Genomic DNA, 23,785 nt, shown 5'->3' with positions numbered 1-23,785 from the left:
ACGTGTGCTCTTCCGATCTTCATTAATATGATTGGTTTATACATTTAGATTCATGAAGAACTAAAGGCAAGAACTAATCATGTTGAAGAATCTCACAACAGTTGTAAAGCTGTTTTCTCTGCTGAACGCAGCCAATAATAATTTTATGATTCATGTGCAAGATTTGATTTCGACAAGTCATATAATTACGAAGAGCATGAAAAAAAAAGAAGATATATACTTACTCGCAAAAGAAAAGGCAAAATTGCTATCCGGTAACGATAGCCTGTTCGTAGAAAAATGCTAATTTGATCGCAAGAAGAAACGTAGATTAAGAGAAACGGAATTTAAATAGACGGATTGCGCAAGAATACAAGCATGTAGTAAGCACAAACTGTGTGTGTTTATAATGAGATTTAGGCTGCGTTTCGTTTTAACGCTCACGCGCTGCGAACATGTCTTTGTTTAACATATGATAAACAACAAGGATAAAATGATTCCGTGAGCGCCAAAAGCGTGAATACGGAACGCAGTCTTATTAACAAAACGGGAAGCGGTAGAGTGAAACGACGTGAATGAACAGAAAGGTTTATCTATGAAAAATTATCTCTTACTTCCCGTTCGACTTTACCTGATAAACTGTACTTGATTATTTTATCTGATAAAAATATAGTGCGCAATGTATTGATTATAATTTTAGATTCTCTAATTATAACCGTTTATTCGCTTCGGAGAAGGAAATGAGACAATTTTGAATGAATTAAAAGACGAAGGAATCATTAGCTTGACATACATATGTAACAATTTAATTGTAAAGTAAATACGTTATAATTATTATGTCGTATTTGTAATATCGTACAAGATAAAATATTTTATAAAGTTATATGTATATACATATATTACGCTGTATCATAATATAGTATAATGTATTAAAGCATGTATTGCTTTAGAATACTTATTATATAATCTTATATTATTATACAGAGAAATATTTTTTTAAGTGAAGATATATAAGTGAGACTTTAGTTTTTAACTCGTGTTATTTTTAATTTAAAGTAAACTAAAAATAAACTCATTAGATAAAGCCATTTCGATAATTATCGTCGTCTTTATTTTATCGTTTTCTACATAATTTTTTATTTTTGTTAATAAATTTTTAGTTTACTTTAAACTAAAAATAAACTCACTAGATAAAGCTATTTCGATAATTATCGTCGTCTATATTTTATCGTTTTCTACATAATTTTTTATTTTTGTTAATAAATTTTTACTTTACTTTAAATTAAAAATAACACGAGTTAAAAAGTAATATTGTATACATATAGAGTGTACCTTTTTTAAAAAGTCTCACTTATATATCTTCATTTAAAAAAATATTTCTCTATAATATTCTATATAATAATATAAGAAGTATAATATAGTATACTAAATAATAAGTATATAATATAAGTATTCTAAAGCAATACGTGCTATATTATACTATATTATACTATATTATGATACAGCGCAATATATACATATAACTTTATACAATATTTTATCTTTATTCTTGTACGATATTACAAACACGACATAATAATTATAACGTATTTACTTCATAATTGAATTGTTATATGTCGTATGTATGTCAAGCTAACGATTCCTTCGTCTTTTAATTCGCTCAAAATTGTCTCATTTTCTTCTCCGAAACGAATAAACGATTATAACTAGAAAATACTTTACTAAACTAAAAATAAACTTATTAGATAAAATCATTTCGATAGTTATCGTCGTTTACATTTTATCGTACTTTAAATTAAATTAAACTCACTAGATAAAGTCATTTCGAAATTAATTATCGCCGTCTACATTTTATCGTTTCCTACATTATTTCTTATCTTTGTTAATAAAACATTATAACGGACAGAGTGGGAAGATGTTAAGCACACATAGTGGTTCCAATTCCCTCAAAAATTGACCAAAATGTTGATTATTAATTGTCATATTGCGATAATTATAATAATTTTATTGCATTGTATCGAAATATTATAAATTCAAGTATACAATATAAATACGAATATAAATTCAAGTTTGATATAGGTACAAATGAGAAAACGTAGGGAAGAAACACAGAAAATTATGGAGTTAATTAATGTTGAGCTGTTAATGACGGAGGATGAAATAATAAGAAATTGTGGCTATGTAAATTTGATTTCAGGATTTCCCGTTGCTCTTCTTCATAGGTACACGCTCTACGGCAAAGACCCGAATCGTCAGCATTTATTTTTCATAGCATGCGGTCTCTCAATTGGTTACTGGAATTACGGTAATTCACTCGAGCAATATCTCAATCCGCGAAGAATGACACGCAAATGATACACCGGCATTCGCCTATTCATAAGGATCGCTGATGATGACAATGAATTTTGCAGACTGTAACATACTTCATTCATCGACGGCGGTATGCGCAACGTATCTGATCCTGACGGTTCTCGGCAGCACCGGGCTATCGGTCATAGTGACGTTCCTCTTCAACATGACGTATTTACTTTACGGTAAAGCAACACTACGGCAAATTTGTAAAATTTATTCACCAGTCGAGAAAAGCGGTCCACGCTTATATTTACATTATTTACCCTGCGGCACTATCTATTTATTATTCTCGAGCTATCTGGCGCGGTCATCGTGGAATTTGAATAAGATATTCAACAGTAAATTTTTTGATTTCTATAGTTTAAATATGTACGCTCCTCGTCTTGGAAACTAGAACGGCGCAAACAGTTAAACTCTATAATTAAATGATAATTATAACAACGATGACGAGGAACAATTTTTTTGTATTACTTGCGTCTTGATTACGGTATTACGAAATTGTTACTTTAATTATTCGAAAAGTTGCGGGCAATTTTATCGATAATTTGAATATATTTTTGTTGAATGATTTTTTATTGAAACAGCAAATATTTTTAACTTTTTGTTTGTTACATCGATAACGTTTTGTTGTAATTTAACGAAATATTACTTTTTAGTTTTGCAATTGTGTTCGCTTACGTTTGTAGATGAGCGTTGTCGTTTTTCTCGTTTTCTTTCGTCGATCGTCTCGAGCTACAAAGCATTTAAACGAAATTGTTTTCCAATACAGGCTATTACACCACCAGTACCCAAGATTACGATATAAAATGGACAATGCCGCAGTGCGTGCTGACCCTTAGATTAATAGGACTTGCGTTTAATTTATGGGACGGTCAGAAACGTGACGTACGAAACGCTATATTTTTTTCATAATTCCATTACATCGTTTATTTCGCCGCCGTTAACCATCACGGATTGTATTATAGGAGGAGCTCTCCGATAGTCAAAAACAGGTGGCCTTGAAGGAACGACCGTCGCTATTGGAAATTGCGGCGTACGCTTATTTTCCAGGCGCCTTCCTAATCGGGCCGCAGTTTAGTATGCAACGATACTTGGATTATGTTAATGGTCAGCTCACAGACCGCGTACGTTAATTAATATTTGAAAAAATACTGATCTATCGACGAACTCGGGGGTTCATTTAGTTCTTCAGTTTGAAAAAAAAATACGAATTTAAGTTGCATGTTTTTATACTTTAGGATCCTCAAACTGGTGCCATCCAGCTGCCGGATTGCGTGTCCGTGGGATTGCTACGAGCTTTCGTCGGATTTATTTATGTAGCGATATTTCAAATCGGCACACTTTACGTTTCCGATCAGTATCTCTTTGAGCCTTCATTCCAAAAGTTGAATTTAATAAAGAAGTGCTTGGTGATCGGCCTGTGGGGCCGCATCAATCTCTACAAATACGTCAGCGTCTGGCTGATCACAGAAGGGGTACGTAATCGAAATATATTTTTAACATTATCCACATCTATATTTGTAATATGCACAACTTATGGTCGATTTATTGATTTGCAGGTGTGCATCACCTTTGGTCTCACACATAACGGTAAGGACTCGAAAGGTCGCATTAAATGGGACGGTTGCGCGAACGTCAAACTGCGAACGTTCGAAACTACCACGCAGTTCAGTCACTACATTCTCTCGTTCAACATAAACACCAATAACTGGTGCGCGGAGTACATTTACAAGAGGCTGAAGTTTCTGGGCTCAAAAGTGTACAGTCAGATAATGACGCTGCTCTTCCTTGCCCTCTGGCACGGTTTTCACTCTGGATACTATCACTGTTTCTTTATGGAATTTATCGTGTTATACTTCGAGCGAGACGTAAGTATACAATTGCGGCTCGCGCGAACAGAGAGTTTTCTAAGGAGTTTTCTTTTTCGACGTTTAACTGTTTACTTGGTCAATCCTCATTACCCGCTTGCTTTCTCTTTTCTAGATTGGACCAGTATTGAAGAACAGCGAGAAAGTGCAAACGCTGCTGAAAACGCGATGGGAGGCGCGCATACTCGCTTGGATCTTTCTGAAGCTTTACACCTTCGTTTTTATGGGTTACTGCCTCGTATCGTTCGTACTCCTCTCATTTCCGCGGTACAATCAGGTTTACTCCAGTTTGTATTATTGCGGACACGTGTTCTTCCTCTCTTATCCGCTGCTCGCGCCGTACATTAAACGGTTGCTTGGTCAAAGACACGAGCGTCAGCGGTCGCACCAAGAATAAGATGTCGCGATCTCTCTTTTCTTTTCTCTCGATATCGTCGAGAGGCATTGCCTCTGTACTTGTTTTTTTTTTTTTTTGTTTTTTCCGTTCGGTCACTCGTGAATCGATATTCGAGAAGACGTACAACTGTGGTGTAATGGACGCTGGTGTATACAGTTACACTCGCCTACAGTCATTAGTCTTCTAGAAGAAATGTGATAGCGCATATCCAACGGAAGATACGGGAAATGATAAAGCATATTACCATCACTATCGCGTTTCGTAACCACGATTATGAATTGTTTGAAACACAAGGCGCGTCCGTGAAACGCGCTGTCAGCGCCTTTCAGCACTGTCGCATTGTTTTATCTTCATTAGGCGTAAAACGAAGATAGAGTGACGTGATAGCGTGATAACGCGTATCCTCGAACGCGCTTGTAATGTTGCATCTCCGTCGCTTAAATATATCCTCGATGGTTGAGGTAGTGAAAAAAGATCGAGTAAGTGAAAAAAAATTCCCTTGAAGAATCTCGCTCGAAACGATGGTAGTGGTGGAATATTATTACTGCTAAGAGAACATTTCAGTTTTGTAAATCGACGCACCGTTTAGAGAAAATTCCGCTGGTCGGGAATTTTGTGTACTTTCAACGATCAAACTTTGCGACACGGAAATTGAGAGGAAATTCCAGCAACAATTCTAGGATACTTGAGTATTTTCCTACAACAGTACGTTCTCGCGTCTTCAATCGTATTTTTGTATATCCAGCGTGTTCAATTAATCAAAGTTTTGTTTATAATATATTCCATCGGTAATGAAATCTATTAAAACGCGCCATGCCCTTTTTAGTGATAAGAACTGTTACAATATGACGCGTAGCGCGGCCGCGTAAGCTAGTCAAGTGTCACAATATCTCGAAAAGACTCGAAGGAAAAAGCAATTGTGCATTTAGGTACCGCAATAAGAAAACTAAGTTCAAGGAAATTGCGTTGCAGAGGATTACCTAGAGAATAATACCGTGATTTTCTAAGTGCGAAAATAGCTAAAGCAGCATAGACAAGTATCGCGATATCGTGCACGATTGAAGTTGAAATACATATATTTTAAACGTAGTGCTACGTTTTACTGCGATTAACCGCGTTTTACTATACCTCTCTAGATATAAATACGACGATAGATCGCGATTCTAGTCGGGCGTGTACCTTATACCGTGTATACGCTACATTAGTATCAATATACGGTATAAAGTGACGCGAGAAGCCGATTTTCAGTCTTATACGTTCGCAGTTATTTTTAGATAAAAGTCTAACAACGATTTTACCTATCCGTATTGCAGTAGGAATAACGCGGTCTTATTGCGCACACAGCCCTTCGAACACACAGCTCGTCGAAATTAAGAGAAATTAGTGTGGATACCAGTTCGATACCAGTGTATAAATAAAATGTCCAGGCACTGACGTACCTCGCGATCGCGCCCGATGACACCCTAATATCGTTGAACGATCAAGTTAGATCGACGAGAAATGATTTGCGGTACTTCGCCTAACTGACCTTAATTTATCGATCGCGAGTACGCCCAGTCTCTGGAATCTTTGACGTAGTCGCGTACAAGTTTACAAAGTCTTAGATACTGTATAGGAGTGTACAAACGTAGCGCAGTCAGGAGTTAAAGCTAGAATCACACGATGCATGATTTTCATGCCTTACTCCCTTGCATTCTGACCGATGCATGGAACTTAAGGCCTCGTCACACGATGCATGATGGGGGTTTGCATGCTGCTGTGTCTGCTCTGATGCATGCTAGAAACTTTCACGCATTGAGCGAAGTATGCTACCATCCTTGATTTCTGTGTTTGATGTGGTGCATTATTTTATGGCTCGATTCCTTGCATGCACCAATCAAAATCAGTCACGTGATTGCTATCAAGCTCTTCTGTTGTCCTCTTATGTTTGTGTTTCGTATAACAGATCAATTCGTTACATTAATAATTATTAGTTATTATTAAACAAAAAACTTTAAGATGTCTTGGAGTAAAGATCAGATAAGCGTGCTGCTAATAGCAGCCAATTTCCGTCGTAATTGCAATTTATTAATTAAATATAAACGCTGTTTATCCATTTATATATTTTATACTTTCTTCCTCAATCACTTACATGTAGGCGTTACTATGCAACTGAGCCATCATGGATGCTATCTTCGTGATGACTAAATACAGCGCTTTAAACAGCTAACCGAGCTAAGTTCCTTGCATCGGTCAGAGTGCAAGCAAGTAGGCATGAAAATCATGCATCGTGTGACGAGGCCTTTAGCTCGGTTTGCTACTTAAAAGTGATTGATAATTAATAAATACTAATTGTAACCATCTAACGAATTGATCTATTATACGAAATATAAACATAAGAAGAAAAAAGCTTGATACCAATCACGTGACTGATTTTATGATTTTGATTGGTGTATACAAGGAATCGAGGCGTAAAATAATGCACTATATCAAACAGCATACTTCGCTCAATGTGTGAAGGTCTAGCATGCATCAGAGCAGACACAGCAGCATGCAAGCTCATCATGCAGGAAATCGTGCATCGTGTGACGGCGGCTTTACATTACATACATTTGCCGATGACATTTATTAGAATTGAAGCGCTAATGGAACACTCCGACATGACTTTCCTGACACGAGAGATCCTTCTAGTTGATAAGTCGCGAACGTGTGAATTTTAAAATTTCAGAATTGTAATTATAATTTTATATTTATAATTATAATTGATATATTTATAATTATAATTATAAATTATAATTATAATTGAAGGGCTTGCTGCAACAATGGACTAACCCACATTTTATAACAACGGAGAAAATTAATTATAAAATTAAAATAAACTTTAAAGTTTTATTTTCTCCATTTTTATAAAATATGTGTTAGCTCGTTATTGCAACAAGCCCAATTATAATCTTGATAATTGTATTTAGGAATTATATATAATTATAATATTTATAATTATATAAATTCTCGATAATTACAATTGAGAATTGTAATTTGGAAATTAAAATTCTCACGCCGGTCGTTCGTTTCGTACTTAATGCTAATACAAAACACGTTGAGCGAATGCGCTCTAATTGAATACCTTATCTTGGAATGTCATATTCCAAATGTCTTCGAGAGAATCGTTATAGTAATCATAATTTAGTCAACAAAGTAATAGGAAATAGATATATTTTCGAGTATAGATTTTCGAGATTCTCTAAAACGTTATTTAAAGAATACAAATGCGCTTGCAATCTATGTTTCAACAATTTCAATTTCGTATCGCATCACTAGTAAGAGATGGAACGAGAAAGAAAGGGGGGAGGAGAAAGAGAGAGAGAGAGAGAAAGAGAAAAATAGGGGATTATAAGAATCCGCGAAACAAAGGATAAAATTGAACAGAGAGGCGGTAAAGTGATTAATAATAATAATTAATGCCGGAAATCGTTTGATATAAAAAAATGTATTTAATATTATTTTCTTAAAAGATACAAAAGAAGCATCGACGTCTCGTATATAAAAATTAATTTTCGTTTTTTCTTTTTGTTTCTTTCAACAGAGAACCGCGACGAACGTTGTACTCGGTACTCGGTCGTTCAAGAACTCGGTTTATATACGCGTATGTGCGAATCTGTGTGAATGTGTACATGTGTGTATGTGCGCGAGCGACATCACGAAGTATATAGGCTTTAACAACACGAGCTGTCTGCCTCTTAAGCACCTTTAAAACACCATGCGGCCTATCTTACGAGATACAGGCGATATATACATCCCTCCTACGATTATTAAGATCCATCCGGGATCGCGTTTGCGTTCACGTATCGCGAAACGACCGCGAGGGTAGTCACCGTTAAATATTTTGCCTCCGTAAAATGTCGGGAGTCTCTCGAGGGTTGGTGGTGAGGGTGATGTGTGCTCGTGCGATGAATCCTAGTACGGTCCGCTGGGGCCCGGATGCGGTGCCCCGTAACTGTCGATGGGCTGCCCCGGTTGTTGTCCCGGTGGACCGTATTCGCCGCCACCTTGCTCCTTCTGTATTGCATAAAAATAAATATGTATAAGGGACGAGGTAAGAGAGAGAAAGAGAGAGAGATGACACGTGGCGCATATATGAATTTTATATATTGTGACTATTACGCGCGGCCGTGATCTTTTCTGTGATGGCAATTTAGCAGAATTTCAACAGATAGTCTTCGTATTCGCATTAATTAAAATCTCGCCGATATATCTGTAGCTTAGCTAGCGAGTAAGAAAGAGAAAGAGGAGAGAGCAATTTCAGAAAACGACTTAGGCTAGGGAAATTTGCATATATTGGTTAATCGAATGCAGAAGAACGTCCCTTGATCGGCAAGCGGATCAAGGAGACGTGAGAGAGATATATCCATATTTACAGTTCTCTAAGCGGAACGTAAACGTGTATAGTGAAAGATATCTTTTGTAACGAAGAGTTATAGCGATATTAGTGTGTACAATACAATTAATCCCTGCAGCCAATGCATTGTTATAGAAACTCTTGGCAAACTCGGTTAGATCAGCGTTATGGAACGACACTCTTGAGAGGAGAAACTCTCCACAATTATTCAAATTGCCGACACGGTAATCACCTTGGGCAGTTTCTTTTTCTTTTTTTTTTTATAGTCGTGAAAAGGTCTGATTAACAGTAAGGTCGTCTGAAATACACGACGTGCGAATATCGATATTGCGCCCAATATCCGGATCCCCTCATATCCCATGCAAAAACATGCGTCACGCCGTTTCGGTTTCATATCGTCGAAATGAGCAATTTGCATGCCGCAAGAGCGCGAGGCGTCACACTTTCATCTCTCGACGTTCGTCGTTTAAATCGAAATCGTTCCCCGATAGGTCGCTTTGAAAGCGGCCCGTGTCCGCGCTATATATACACGCGTTTGAGCAACATTCGCGCGCTTTGAGCAACTGAAGATTGCGCAACGCGTTACATCTAGATCCGACGATAGGAACACGTCGTGCGTCATCCTTGCCGAGGCTCGAGTTCGCGCGCGCCTAAGCGATTGCGTTAATGATAAAAAAAAACCTGCATGAATTACACCGCCGAATCGTAAAAAGAAAGGCGAGGGAAGACGGATCGTTTACCTGAGTTTTATAGCGGATGAAGTAGACCTCCGGTTTGCTGGGTTGCGTCGGCGCCTGCGTCGGCAGCACGATCTCGGGCGCCTCTTCCGGTTTCTTCACCAGGACATAGATCAACGTCTTCTCCTCGTCCGGCTGCGGCAGCGGCGGCAGCTGCGGCGCGGTCGGCGTCGGCGGAGTCGGCGCCTTGATGAACACTATCTTGTAGTGCTTCTGCGGCTGCGGCTGCGGTATGTGCTTAGGCGCCTTGTACTCCGGCGCTTCCGGCGGCGGCACGTGGACGTACACGTGCTTGTGGATCACCGGGTTCTGCTGTGGCGGCCCGTAACGGTCCGGGGGTGGCCCGTAGCTGCCGCCGCCGCCGCCGCCGCCGCCGCCACCCCCTCCGGAGGATGGAAAGTACGAGCTCACCGGTGGCTCCGGCGCCGGTTTCGCGAGCGCCAGCGCGATCGACGAGCAGGCGATCGCGAAAATCGTGCTCTGTTAAAAGAGAAAATGAGGCATAATGGTGATCGTGACTGTAATGTTAACGCACAGACGAAGAGAGCTGTAGCGAAAGTTACAATAAAGATTTTGCTATCCCGAGACGTACTGTGGCATTACGTGCGAATTGTGAATACTCCTATTAAAAAAATTTGACATGCGTTGTATATTTTGCAAAAGGGTTGCTGTGTGATTGATTACTCTAATATTAATGCAAATCAGAAACAATCAAATTTCCACTCGGGCAAACAGTTTTACAACCTGAGTGCAATTGCTTTCATTGCGAGTTGTACGTTTTTGTTATATAATAAAAATTATATAACAGCATTAATATGATAATTCTTTAGATAGTAACAAAGATTGATTACAACGTAAGCGTTGTTACATATACAAGTTTTATCCGATTAAAAATGCCTGTACAACTTTTTGTTGCAATATGCATTACACTCTTTATGCGATTACTACAAATACACATATAATTGGTTTTCGATTTACAGTAACAAATATATTACAACATCTATATATTTATATTCCAATTTTACTTTAAAAAATGTAAAATGGAATATACATATATATTTTTTTTATGTAATTTACGCTACGATATTTTCCGCGTAATAAACGATTGATAATTTATCATTGACGGAGTGCAGGCATGTCGAATATATTATACGTTCGCGCACAAGCGCATAATAGCGAATTATTGTACACATTATGTCGTCCATTCGATATGTGAATGGATGAAATACGCGACACGGTATTGCTTAACTTACTTAAAAGAGCTCATTTGCGACACGGACATTTCCATTTAGCAGTTTCTCATCGCCATCGACCGAATTATGCGAGTACAATGGCTCGTTTATTGCGAACTTCTGTGCGATCTGACTCGTAATCACGCACGATTATTCGTGTATTTATCTTCGGTAAAAGGGTATTAAATACGACGCGATGCGCGTTTCTTGGGCTCTTCGCGCGTCAGGGAACTCGTTAACAACTTTCAATAAGCCCCGCATTACGTACTTTTCTTTTACTTGACTGTGAATTTCCGACAGACAGGGTTAAAGTGCCACGTTTTATCTAGGATTTGATTAGCTTACACAACATAAACACAATCGCTTTATAGATTTCCAAATGCTGTATTTCAACATGTATAAAAAGAACCACGGAAAGACCGATTTTGTTGAAAGACCTAAAAATTGTACTAAAAATGGATCTGAAAATAATTTTTTATTGAATCATTAAAATAATTTGTTGAAACGTTAAAACTGATATTGCTATAAAACGTTTTGATATTCTAGCAATTATTTTGACTTTCGCACAAAATAATTTTGACTATTGAACAAAAATTATTTTTAGATTTGGATTCAGCAAAATTGTTCTTTCCGTGTGACAATCGGACTTTGACTAGAAATTTAAAATAATTTGTAATGAACACTCACATAAAATTTCAAGAAAATGGGAGAATACATTTAATTTAATACTTTGAAATTAAAATTATCAAGTATAACATGCCAAGGAAGAAGGAGAGAAAAAGATAAGTGATTTTTGTACAGGAAGAGTTTTACTCTCTCAATTCATTCTTTTGTTACCGAGTCTGGCGCGTGCGTTTTAAATATATGATTTGAATCTAGAACGTGTTGCACGTCACGTAAGCGGCGAAGCAATTCAATCTCGCCAATTACGCGCTCTCAAATGAACGTCAATCGTCCGCCCGACGATGAAGATCCTCGAATACCTCGATTCTCGGATCTTTTCCGCGAGAGAGTCCATTAATTCCGAATAGCGTTTCCCATTCCCGCGCGACGGGCATGTCCCATTAGCGCGGAACGGAAGGAGACGCGCGCGGCGTGCGATGTGCGCGATAACTCACTTCGCTCGAGCGGAGCTTCCTACTCACTTAACGACCCCGCCGATCATTTAATCATGCTTTTAGTGCCGCATCGAAACTCCGCCGCTCCGCGTGCCAGAGCTGGAGCCGCTTTCCCCATTTTCCTTCGCGCTATAATTATCGAGACCGTGTCGGTGAATAGAGCGGGAGCATATATAGGCGGGATCCTTTTACTTTTGCTCGCGCCGCGAGCGAACGGTTTAATCCACGGGAGATCCGTGCCGATGCACCTCGCGCGCAGTGGGATGCACGCTCGACGGATTTTTTTTTTTCTCTCTCCTCGGGAAAACGCGATCACCGTCGCTTTCCATCGAGTCACGAGAAAGAGCCGAGGCGGCCGCCGCGCCGCCGGAGAATCGATGACGTAAATGCCACCGGTTCTCCTCCGAAGCGGATCGCCGTGTTCTTCGAGGGACATCTCGAAGAACGTCAGGCGCCTTTCCACAAATTCCCTCGCGCATAAATCATTAATCTCTCGAGAACACGTACGGCGAAAATGCAAAAAAAAAAACGACAAGATGAAAAAAGAGACGAAAGACTCGAGATGAGCGGAATGGATGTATCCAGCGATGGATTGCATGACGATTTCGCAAGAACGCACCGAATGTTACTCCCATTAAATGCACCTGGTCATTCGATCAATTGACTTACGCGTTTACTTGGTGAGAGGATTGCGTCAGTCGACGTTTAAATTTGGTAACCGGTCTCGAACGTCGCGGCGAAGATCCGAGTCGCGGGTGTTTGCACCACGATCGCGCTCGAGGAGAGACTGCATTGGATTCAGGAAAATTACACTCGTCGTAAATATATATTAGTCATCGAAGTAAAACGCTTTCCCGACGCGCGCGATGTGTGCATATCGCGATTCATCCGCGTCTGAATGTTCGCCAACGAAAACGACAAGCGTGACGCTTCGATATATTATCGTCGACGTTTCTCGCGCGTCGCGCCGTGAACAACTCGCTCGAAAGTGACGATTTAATTGAAATATCGAAAATATCGGGTACCGACGAGAATGCGGTCCACCTCGCGTTCATCTCCAAACGAAGCGCGAAAGACGCCCGAGCTAACGCCGATAAAGAAAAAAAAAATATATATATATATATATATGCACAAAAATCGTATCTTTGAATTGCCTTCGTAAAGAGAACAAAATAAAATCGAACTCGATATTCGATAATTAAGAACGTCGCGCGCGCTCGCTACTTACCGCACTGGTCCGCATTTTCTCCCACGTGTGCGCCGGAGGCTCGAGGTGGTACTCCCGAAATGTGAGGCACGTAGAAAAAGAGGTATGTCGAGCGTTTCACTTGCGAGCTTTCACGCGTGTGGCGTGCGGTCGAGGCTCTTCCGAACTTTTATAGAGGCCATCGAGGGGATACCCACGGAAAAGGAAGGCACAGGAAGGTGGACGGTGTGTATTCGTGGTCGCGCGTCGCCGTCGTTACGCGGCCCACCTCAAGGGGGTTTCTTCTCTCGTCGTCGTCTATCGCCTGCCACCGCCACCGCCGCCCGCCGTCGCCTCCTCTCTTCTTCGGCCACCGTAGTTTGATCCACGGTGTCGCGGACCAAAGGTGCCGCGACACAGCTAGAAAATGAAAGTACTCCAGAAAATGAAGATTCATCGTCTCGCGGAACGGCGACGATTTACGGCGACGATCTAGCTGACGTTGCCTGGCCGAGATTTTTCCTTCCGTATACATCGTCGAAAGCATTCGCGTATCCGACGATAATTTCAATTGGCGGTTTATGCGCAGATTTACCGTTCTCCAACGAAAGTTAAAGAACGTCGTAAGAACTCAACTCACGTTGTGCTGAATGTTGAATTATTAAACCAAATTAAATTTTTATTAGATTATATCCCATATCCAATGCGTGTATAATTATACACATTTATGTGATTAAATATTTTTATTTATTATAACAATTATTACCTCGGACGAAACGCAAGAAGTCTTGGTATTACAAGAGATATATATATTTTTTTTACACTTAGGCTACGTTCGAGGAGCATGCTATCAGCGTTTTTGTCTTTTTATTTTTATCATAGGTAAAACAAGAACAAAATAATGCAATTTCAGGGAGCATCAGTAACACGCACTCCAAAGTTTTAGTATTATCAGTTACATATACAAATAAACAAAATATGTAATTATAAATAATCTCTCTTTATTTCATAATCATTTATTTTTTTTAATTATCATGTAGCGATTGCAGCGAACAATTTACAAGAAAAATTACCCAGATTGGAAGATATTTGACGAATAAAGAGTATAACGAAGAAAGGATTAAAACGTGAATGTTTGCAAATGTTTGCGATAAAAACTGTATCATCCACTGGAGTATAATTTTCGCTTTCTTCATACCGCGGCAGTTACCGCACGGTGCATTACGTAAAATGTGCGAGAAGATATTTCTGGACGATGGCCACTTGGGTTCTTGTTAATAAAACATTTTACTGGACACGGTATTCACTGATTTAAATATCCGATTAATCGGGAGGCCGAAACGCCTGTAGATGTGTTATTCATTGCGCTATCGTAATCCTAGGAATGCCGCGAAACCGCTCTTGACATAACTGCTCGATCGATGGTATCAATGAATTATTCATTATTTTACTACGACGACTCGCTTTACTGAGAGTAAAAACCGTGATAGCGTGTAAAAGGAAGAATCGGCTACTGTGCAGTGTAAATTGATTTTAACGACCCGTTATCCACATATCGGGGACCGGCGCCGCCGGACGCCGGACGCGATCGCTCGTTACCCAATGTTACTTTCTTCCGCGAATACTTTGTTGCCGTGCGATTATCCGTCGCTCGTTTAGACACATTGAGGCAGAGAGAGAGAGAGGGAGGGAGAGAGAGGAAGCGAGAACTGGAGAACAGCGAATCTGTTTCTGCGGATAGGTGGTCGTCCGTCACTGTTACGCGACCGTATGTGGCTGCCGGGATATGACCGGCATTCGTAACGTTCTCTTGGAAAACTTTGATATGCGCTGCGCGCAACGCGCAGAGCATTTCACTCTGGTTTCATCCACGGGTGCCTCGACCCGCGCGAGTTATTTATTGGGCGCCCGTGCCCGCGAGCGTCGAGGTGCAGGAGCCTCGACGAGGAGGGACACGAATTGGCCGATCGCTGGGCGATCGTACCGCGGTGCCCCTAAGTAGGTCAGTAGTCCCCCGTGCCGAAGGACGTTAATCTCGAACTAGATATATAGAGCTCGCACTTGCGAGAGAGATATTGTGAACTTGCGTTTACAATGGAATAATGAAATATACAGGGTTGGTTACTTTTACAAAGTAACTAGTTACAGTTACAGCTTTTGTCTCTCAAAAAGTAACTAGTTACTGTTACAAGTTACCGACTCTGAAAAGTAACATGTTACAGTTACAGTTACTCAAAAAGTAACGAATCGTTACTTTTCAGTTACTTTTAATAAAGCAACATTATAGCATTATAAAAAAAAACGTGACATTATAAAAAAGAGATAGTGGTTTACATTTATATATTATATAACTTTATTTAAAAAAGAAAAGTAATGCGCGTATTTAAATATGAGCATTTAAATATGAGCATAATTACAATCAACATTACAATTAGGTGATTGAGCGAAAGTGTTGCATAATTTTGATCCATGAAAGTGACGATTTGACATATATAAAGTAACTGTAAAAGTAACTATTAAATTAGTTACTAGTTACTTAAAAAAATCTAACTTAGTTAAGTTACAGTTACACATGAAAAGAAAGTAACGAAGTTAAGTTAATTATTGAAAAAAAGTAACTCTGTAACTTCGTTACAAGTAACGAGTTACTTCTCAACCCTGGAAATATAGCATTTTCACCATGAGCATCGTTAAACCACTTCGAAACGCTGACTTCAGCTTCAAGTTTCACTTTGGCCGATGTACAAAAAGAATGCAATTTCTAATATGCGCTTTATCGATCGCCATCGTGCGAACACTATCGATTATTTAAGTCACGTCACGTAGCGTTTTATAATCGTCGACACTTCGGCGAGATTTATATTCGAGATACTATTTCGAGTAGGTGCGAAAGAGGCGTCGAGAACACTTTCTTATATCCATATATATTCTATAGACGAAGATGTTGAAAGTACGTCCGTGTCTTTTTCCTCGCTATTGTTTCTACGAGAAGACGTGGGTACACACCGTCGTAGAAAAGTGCCGCTATGGAGACGATCCAATTTCGCGCGCAGAAAGAGGCAGAGAGGAGAGTTCGCGCCTCGGTGATTCGGCTCATTTTCCTCTCCGTCACGTTATCGTCGACGATCGCGTTACCCGGCGCGGGCACAACGGGGCATATGTGGAAGAGGAGGCATCCGCGGAGGGCATATATGATCGGTGCAATGCGCAAGTAGCGGAGCGCGTCGGGTCTAATAAATCGCAAAACCGCCGTTCGAGTGAACGTGCCCGATGTGTAATATTACATGTACGCAATATGACGCGGCGAGCTCTCTTAACGGCTGCATCGCTTATTACCACACGTATAGAAGGGCACCTTGCTCACAAACGGCGGCCCGATTAGCCCCCCTTCCTCGTCGGATCTGCGATCTCGTTCTCGACTTCTTGCAGAGATCACAATGGAGGCTAGCAAACAATTAACGATCGCCGATGTATAATCGGCGATCGCTCGCCATAAATCCCGGGTTACTCCAGGCGATTGCGCAACGTCTATACTCCTCTTGGAAAATCGATCGATCTGCGCCTATATAGACGAAGCGCGCGAAAGCAGCGCGATGGACGTCGAGATCCAAATTATATACGTATCGCCCGCGTATATTTGTAAATGATTGATTGTACGTACATATATGTAAATATGGTCTGTCGCACAGAGAAAAGCGCGTGGGCGATTGCTCCCGCGTCCCGTTACTGCCTTACAAAATTTTTTCGTGTCGTTTTGAAAGATCATTAGAGAGACACACACACATACACACACACACACATATATTCACGCCGTTACCTAACTCTCGTGCTATTACCCAATATAATATTCAGTCCAACGCTTATACCTGGCAGCGTTTCTCCATACTTTCCACTAAATTTTCTGCGCGTGATACACGTGTAATGATACACGCTAAATCACTTTCGGGGCGAGCGTGATAATGGGCAGTTTCGGGATGGGCGCATGTCTACCTCGAATCTCCGTCCCGACGAGAGAGCTCCCAAACACTTTTTGCTGGAATCAGCCGACCGGGATGGCCAATCTGACGCGTTATAAGGCGATTTTCTACTTTCCAAGCCGCGTACGAGCCGCCGTTTCAGATTATTGTATTATATTATGTTATTACATTATCTTTATATCAGATAATAGCACGAGAATGCTATCTAACGATCTTTCAAACGGTACGAAAGAATTTTAATTTCAAGACAATGATATGAGAGTAATAGCCTGCCCGTTCTTGTGCAACAGACTGCACAAGAAATTGTAAATACGCGATGGTGATTGTAATTAATAAATTGTACCGTTTTCGCACGAAAGTTTACGCTAATGGCCGTCGTCGGGGACGACGAGTTTCACCGGCGCGCCGGAGAGGTAAGAGAGATCGTCGTCGGATAGTCGGGTTCTCTTAATTTCAGGCGATTCGTCCGTACTCCCCCCCTGTCGTATAGGGTTGGATTCCAAGCTCGCCTCGGATACTCTCACCCGTGCCTTCACGCCTCGGAGATATAATAGAATTGGGCGTAATAAGGCCTACATTTTTTAGCCCGTTTACATCCAAGGCATTCCCTGCCCCTTGTCGCAATCGTGTGAGATCACGACGACGAGTCTTTCTCTTATACAACGAAATAAACAATAATACGTGACAGATCATGTGCATAATGACATAAATAAGCGAAAAGGCCAATTCGGTCAAGGCGAATAACACTTGGCGCTTAATAATACTTTTGCGTGAATTTATATATACATCTTCCGATTACATACAACGAAATAAATTACGTTCTTCCACACGCGACCGTTTATTTCTGGCGATATGATTTGATAAAATAGTCCACGACATCTTTCGTATATTAATACAATAAATTGACAAATTAATTTACTTTAATGAACCAAAAAAAGGCTCGTACGATTTTTCGCCTCTTTCGCCACAAACAGCGATGTAATCGTCGTGAGGAATCCTTTTTAATGACAAACGCGCATGCTTGGTTGCCGCGATGGATGATCTTGTATCCCCATTACCGTAGCACGCAATTTCAACAGGATAGTGTCGGCGTTTCAATATGAAAATGGCAAAAGAAGATCTCGCCTCCGATACGCTCGTATAAATTCTCACCGGTGTCGCGGCGATGTCGAAATCGCAGTCGCATTATACGCGGACGCTCTCTCGCCTACCCTTAGACCTTCAAATCGATAGATTCCAAAAATTCGCGTAATCGACTCTCCTAATCTTTCGAAACCTGCCTAACATTGCGGTGAATCCCACCGAGACTTTCGACGGCTCTCAAGGCTGACGGGATTATCGAAGAGAAATGCCTATCTATTAATACGTCGCCGACATTTAATGCGATATTGATTGCGGATTCAAAGCTCTCCTGCGCGTGGCCTGTGACCCGTATAACGTAAATGATAATAACGATGAGAAAAAGAGAGGAGAGGAGGTGAAAACATGGCAGGATAAAAGAGAGAGAGAGAGAGAGAGAGAGAGAGAGAGAGAGAGAGAGAGATAAGGAGATTCCGGAGAGCCCTGAGGAATTTGCGTGCCCTTGGCCGATATGCCGTGTTTGCGCATCGCGGTTACAAAATCTTCTCTTCACCCGCGCGAAAAATCACATCGACGACGAGTCTCGATGGCCCTTGTTGGATCCATGAGTACGCCGAGAGATCATCTGTGTTTGGACGGCTGCGGCGGCGGCGGCGGTGGCGACGGACGGCACCCGACATGGACAGCGACCGCGATGGGTGAAAGTCAAACTAATTACGGCGAGTACACGCCGGCTCGGCTGTGTTGCAAGACCCAGCGCTCGCTAAAAACGACGCGACTCACGCCGGGCAAGCGAATACCGGGCCGTTAAACCGGAACACACAAACCGGAGCGCGCGGCTCTCCTGGGCAGCCTTCCTTCGTCTAATCTCAATTGCAATCTTCTTGCAAATGTAATTAATCTCCTTCTTATGCCGTCGCTGCGTAAGTAACTTGCGTGTTTCTACGAATAATCGTACACCACCCGCGGTATTTGCGGGGAATACCGTTACTCCTCGGCAGACACGAAGCAGATTCAAGTTTAGAACCAAAGTATTATAGAGCAAGCTAGTCGGCGCACATTTGTCCATCCGCTCGCCAATCCGAGTGTATCACGAGTATCACGAATTATCTGATTGTAAAACGGGTCACCTGTTCGGCAATGCTCCTTCATCGTGCCCGATTTAACGGACGAATTTCACCGCATGAATTTCACCATACGCGCGTAACATCATTAAAACTTGCGAAAGCATCAGAAAACTCAAACGGCGCGCCGCGATTAAGTCGCTAAGTGGATTAATAAGAAGCTCAAAGACGCATTATTTCACTTAAAATATTCATATAATTTACAAAAGTTGAGCAAACATTCGAAGCACTTTTTAAGCGTTACATTTCTTTAATATTAATGTTTATGAAGTATAAAGTGTTTTGTTCAATTCTGATATACGTACGATAAAAATTGAAAGAAACTTTTGGAAAATTATTGGGAAGGACAAACGAGATCGAACTTTCCAAATAACATGTCTATAAAACATTATACATATTTCATAAATTTTTTATTCAAAATCCGTAATTTCTTTGAAAAAAATGAATTGACAAAGTATTAATTAGATCCCCGAAAATTTTCTATGGATTTGATATACAGATAGTTTCGTATATAAGACTTACTCTATAATTGCTTAAAAAGTATTTTATTTTACACAAAAAGTACAAACAATTTATTTTATAACGCATAAGTTTGACCACAATTGATTAAATGTTTATTTAATCAATTGCAATTCTTAGCTCCGCGAAATAAAAGTATAAAACAAAGAAATTTATCTATATATCTACGAATCTAGCACGTATTGCCAGTCGAGGAATTAAATTAATTTTTAATATTGTCATATTCTCTGCATTTATCGTACAGTTAATACAGTTAAATTTCAAACATCTGATTTATTATGCGACGCATATGCTACCTTCGAGTATCCAGATATAATTTACTTTGTTGTGTTGTTTTATTGCATTGTTTAATATAAGCTTATTAAGCGATTTATCATGTGACGAATATGCTATCTTCGGGTATCTAGATATAATTTTTATTTTGTTATGTTGCTTTATTGCATCGTTTAATATAAGCTTAATTCCGTGAAATTCGGCAAACGTATTGATTGGTGAATTGAATAGTGAATACAAACTTTGTTATTACCAACTTTGTAATTATTATTAATTTTGTCATTGCTAACATTGTGCGTCTTTAGCGGATAATTCTTTGACAGATTGATCACCATCAGCCGACATCGACGTGACAATTGGAGATATTGAGGAAGGATCGAACTGATCGAAGGATTCTTTACATATAGGTATGCGCGTCACATTATGTATTTTAGCATTGTAAAAAAAGTATGTAAAATTACGTAAATGATATGTTACGCAATTTGTAATAAAAATAGTGTACATAAAAAATATATACACTTTTACAAAAATTAATACTTTTTCCTCTAATTGTGTAAAACTGTAAACATATCTTTCTATTAAGTAAACAATTATAATATTAATAGTACAGTATTAATAGTAACATTAATAGTTTATAACTTTTGTATAAATGTACAAATTTTTGCAAAAATGTATGTAATTTGTTCGCAACTCTTTCATTTGCGATAAATTTAAATTTATTCTATTGCTTAGATAATTGAATAGTGTTAATACATATCTAATAGTATTGATGAAAAATTTATCTCATTAAATAAATATTTCTTTAAATTGAACTTTATTTGTAAATTTACTTCTGCAAATTGTTTAACTATTATAAAGAAAAATAATTTACTTTGTAAGTTGTAACTGTACGAACGTATATGTAAATATACCTTTAATAGTGGGTCTCAAAATTACGCACTTATAATTGTTGTAATTTTACATATAATTTTTTTACAATGTGGCACGCTGTTATTTTCTATACAGTTAATAATATCGAAGATACTAGGATCTAAAAGGATCGAAGAACTCGTCAGATATGCGCGTCACATGCTGCATCTCCGTTTCACATTGTGTCTCTGTATCTTCTAGTTTGAGGATAATAAACGGGCCACAATGTAATTGGAGGAGATGTTGTGGGATTATAAGTGGAGTTGGCATATGTGTACGATACTTTAGAAGTGGTGATAATCGGCCGCGCTGGTTCGGGGTACACATACATCACACTGGAAGTCACCGGAGATACTGTAGAACGACGGGCGGATTCGGGGTATACGTATATCACATCGGGAATCTTTGGCATGTCGTTCTTTTCTGTAACAGTTTGATGATTATCGGGCGACGTGGTAATCGGAGATACCGCGAAATTGGACGACGAGTCCCTTTCCTCAGTCATACGCTCGACTTCACCTTGAGTGTCCCTGATGTAATTCCGCTTCCAGTTGCCGCTGTTCGACTCGATATCACGAACCTCGCCGGCGTTTATCTCCTGATCTATATAAGAGATCGAGATTCTTGTGAAATAATATTTTCACTTTGGCGGGATATCGCATCTCTTCACAGCGAAAAATCTGTTACCTTTCGGTCCGCTGTCGTTCTTTGTCGATAGCAATCGGCGTGACCAGAACAACCGTGATATTTGGGAGGAATCCTTAGCGTCTGTCGTAGTTTCCTTGGATTGTTTTCCTTTTTCAGTTTCCTCGGTTTTCTCGCTTTGATTTATACAGAACAGGTATAACATACTCGATTTATCATGCTCCGGTACAATCTCGACGGTCTTATTCTCCTTATCTGCGTAAAAAATCGATAGTCTCGTGAAATAATATTTGTATTTTACAAGCGCAATATCGCACCTCTCTTTATATACAATGAAGAATCTTTGTCTCACCTATCAGCTTGTTGCTCTCATTCGTGGACAGTGGAGACTGCCTTTCCAGTGAATACTTGTAAATATCCTCGCAAATCTTGGTGATGTTTAACGGTGCTGTAGTATTAGTCCATTGATTTACCATCGATTGCCACTGGTGTGACCGTAACTGCGATATTTGGGATTTATAATCCTGAACGTTCGCTGGAATTCCTGACGCGCCTTTAATCTGCGCGTTTTTCTGGACTAATTTTGATACGAGGATCATGGGTTCAATGATGTCATCGTCGTCCTTTGTCTCTTGAACTGTGTAAGAAATCGAAATTATTGTGAAACAATATTTTTATTTCGGCGTGATATCGCGCCTTTCTACAGCGACAAAACCTTTCTCTCACCTCTCGGTTTGTTGTAGCTCTTATTCACCAGCATTAGAGACTGATTTTTCAGTGAAGGCTGAAAGATCTCTCTTTTATTCTTAGCGATGGTATTTCGTGAATATACATTATCGTATCGCCATTTCAGCAACCTTTTCAATTTGCGCATCCGGGAAAAAAATTGCGATATACTTTGACGACCTAAAGGAAAACAACCCGGTTTTTTATTAGTGTTTATCTTCTGATCTGCGTGAGAGATCGAGATACTTGTGAAATAATATTTTCATTTTAGCGCGACAATCGCGTCTCTCTATACGGCAAAAAAAAATCTTCACCTTTTTCCAGTGCGTCCAGTTCATTCTTTAGCACGTTCTCAGCAAGCATGGAATTTGATATATCATTAAGCCATTGACTTATCATCTTTTGCAGCGAGAACTGCATCGATGATAATAGCGATATTTGAATAGAATCCTTAGCGTTCGTCGTAGTTTCCTTGGATAGCTCTGGTTCCGCGTTTGATTGAGTCAAATTAGCCTTATTTCTCAAAAGGTCGATCTCCTGATCTAAAATAATCAAGATCCTTGTGAAATAATATTTTCATTTTGGCGACATCGTGCTTCTATACAACGAAAAGTCTTTCTCTCACCTTTCGATCTATTGTTGCTCTCTTGCACGGATAATGGCAACTGAGAAGACTGACTATTTAGCGAAGACGGCATTTCGTTGAAAGATCTTTCGACGATCTCATAAGATTCATCGAGAAACATCTTTAAGACCCACTTATGTGCAAAATTTACTTGCTCGACTATCGTATCTTTGATCCACCATAACAATTCGCGAGAATCATTATCATTGGCCGTCACAGTTTTCTCGGATATCTCTGAATCTGACTTTAACTTGGTCTGCGTGTAACTATCATTGCGTATGACGTGGCTTGTATCATCGTAGGTTCGTACGACGATACAATATAAGAGCAATAAGTACACGATCTGAGGAAATGATAACCTGGTTTTTATAGCTGTTTCATAAGGCCGCTTTTATTATCGGCTGGATTAATACCACCAGCATTTCATTTTTATGCCGACTTGCGATATTTCCGAGTACGCGTAAAAATAAATTACTTATGATATCAGAACATCAATATATATTTTCTATATGTATAATGTGTATATTTTATATATATAATATAGATGATGAATGTTATCGTATCATATGTTCATATGCGCGCGTGTAAATTCTAAACTCTTTCCGTTCTGTTTTTTAGACACTATACGAAAGCGAAAGCAGGCCGGAACCGACGCACACGTCT

At 39.7% G+C, this 23,785-nt stretch overlaps 3 protein-coding genes across 5 annotated transcripts in view; 1 reads left to right on the top strand and 2 right to left on the bottom strand.

The window, feature by feature from the left end:
• LOC105454623 (lysophospholipid acyltransferase 5) overlaps positions 1 to 5,686 on the top strand; it is a 7,547-nt gene extending 1,861 nt beyond the window's left edge. The window contains exons 2-8 of the mRNA XM_011697356.1: positions 2,177 to 2,284; positions 2,391 to 2,513; positions 3,101 to 3,216; positions 3,297 to 3,455; positions 3,570 to 3,806; positions 3,891 to 4,199; positions 4,315 to 5,686. Of these exons, the coding sequence (XP_011695658.1) occupies positions 2,177 to 2,284; positions 2,391 to 2,513; positions 3,101 to 3,216; positions 3,297 to 3,455; positions 3,570 to 3,806; positions 3,891 to 4,199; positions 4,315 to 4,596 (1,334 nt within the window). The 3' untranslated portion in view covers positions 4,597 to 5,686. The remainder of the gene's footprint in view (positions 1 to 2,176; positions 2,285 to 2,390; positions 2,514 to 3,100; positions 3,217 to 3,296; positions 3,456 to 3,569; positions 3,807 to 3,890; positions 4,200 to 4,314) is intronic.
• A 2,357-nt stretch (positions 5,687 to 8,043) lies between these two features.
• LOC105454622 (leucine-rich repeat extensin-like protein 3) lies at positions 8,044 to 13,403 on the bottom strand. The gene is made up of 3 exons (XM_011697355.1): positions 13,287 to 13,403; positions 9,712 to 10,188; positions 8,044 to 8,631 (listed from the first exon to the last, which is right to left on the bottom strand). The coding sequence occupies exons 1-3, from the start codon at positions 13,299 to 13,301 to the stop codon at positions 8,530 to 8,532; spliced, it is 594 nt and encodes a 197-aa protein (XP_011695657.1). The 5' UTR covers positions 13,302 to 13,403; the 3' UTR covers positions 8,044 to 8,529.
• Positions 13,404 to 19,695: 6,292 nt separating this feature from the next.
• The window catches only part of LOC105454621, a 5,575-nt gene continuing 1,485 nt past the window's right edge, over positions 19,696 to 23,785 (bottom strand). The window contains exons 2-8 of one of the 3 annotated variants that reach the window (XM_011697352.1): positions 23,123 to 23,465; positions 22,812 to 23,039; positions 22,498 to 22,677; positions 22,124 to 22,408; positions 21,814 to 22,026; positions 21,410 to 21,729; positions 19,696 to 21,323 (exon numbers count right to left, since the gene is read on the bottom strand). In XM_011697352.1, the coding sequence (XP_011695654.1) occupies positions 21,282 to 21,323; positions 21,410 to 21,729; positions 21,814 to 22,026; positions 22,124 to 22,408; positions 22,498 to 22,677; positions 22,812 to 23,039; positions 23,123 to 23,465 (1,611 nt within the window). In that variant the 3' untranslated portion in view covers positions 19,696 to 21,281. Of the gene's footprint in view, positions 21,730 to 21,813; positions 22,027 to 22,123; positions 22,409 to 22,497; positions 22,678 to 22,811; positions 23,040 to 23,122; positions 23,466 to 23,785 lie in introns of all 3 variants that reach the window. The other 2 variants (XM_011697353.1, XM_011697354.1) reach the window with 2 other exon arrangements.

The sequence above is a fragment of the Wasmannia auropunctata genome, unplaced genomic scaffold, assembly GCF_000956235.1.
Source record: "Wasmannia auropunctata unplaced genomic scaffold, wasmannia.A_1.0 LD335980.1, whole genome shotgun sequence".
Taxonomy (NCBI): Eukaryota; Metazoa; Arthropoda; class Insecta; order Hymenoptera; family Formicidae; genus Wasmannia; species Wasmannia auropunctata.
Note: the sequence above shows the minus strand (reverse complement) of the source record. Positions and strands in the feature narration are given on the sequence as shown.

What these genes read in the sequence shown, in the direction of transcription:
- LOC105454622 (XM_011697355.1), bottom strand. An exon ending in TCATCCGCTATAAAACTCAG is followed by an intron (nt 8,632 to 9,711) that starts GTAAACGATCCG and finishes TATGCAATACAG; the next exon opens with AAGGAGCAAGGTGGCGGCGA.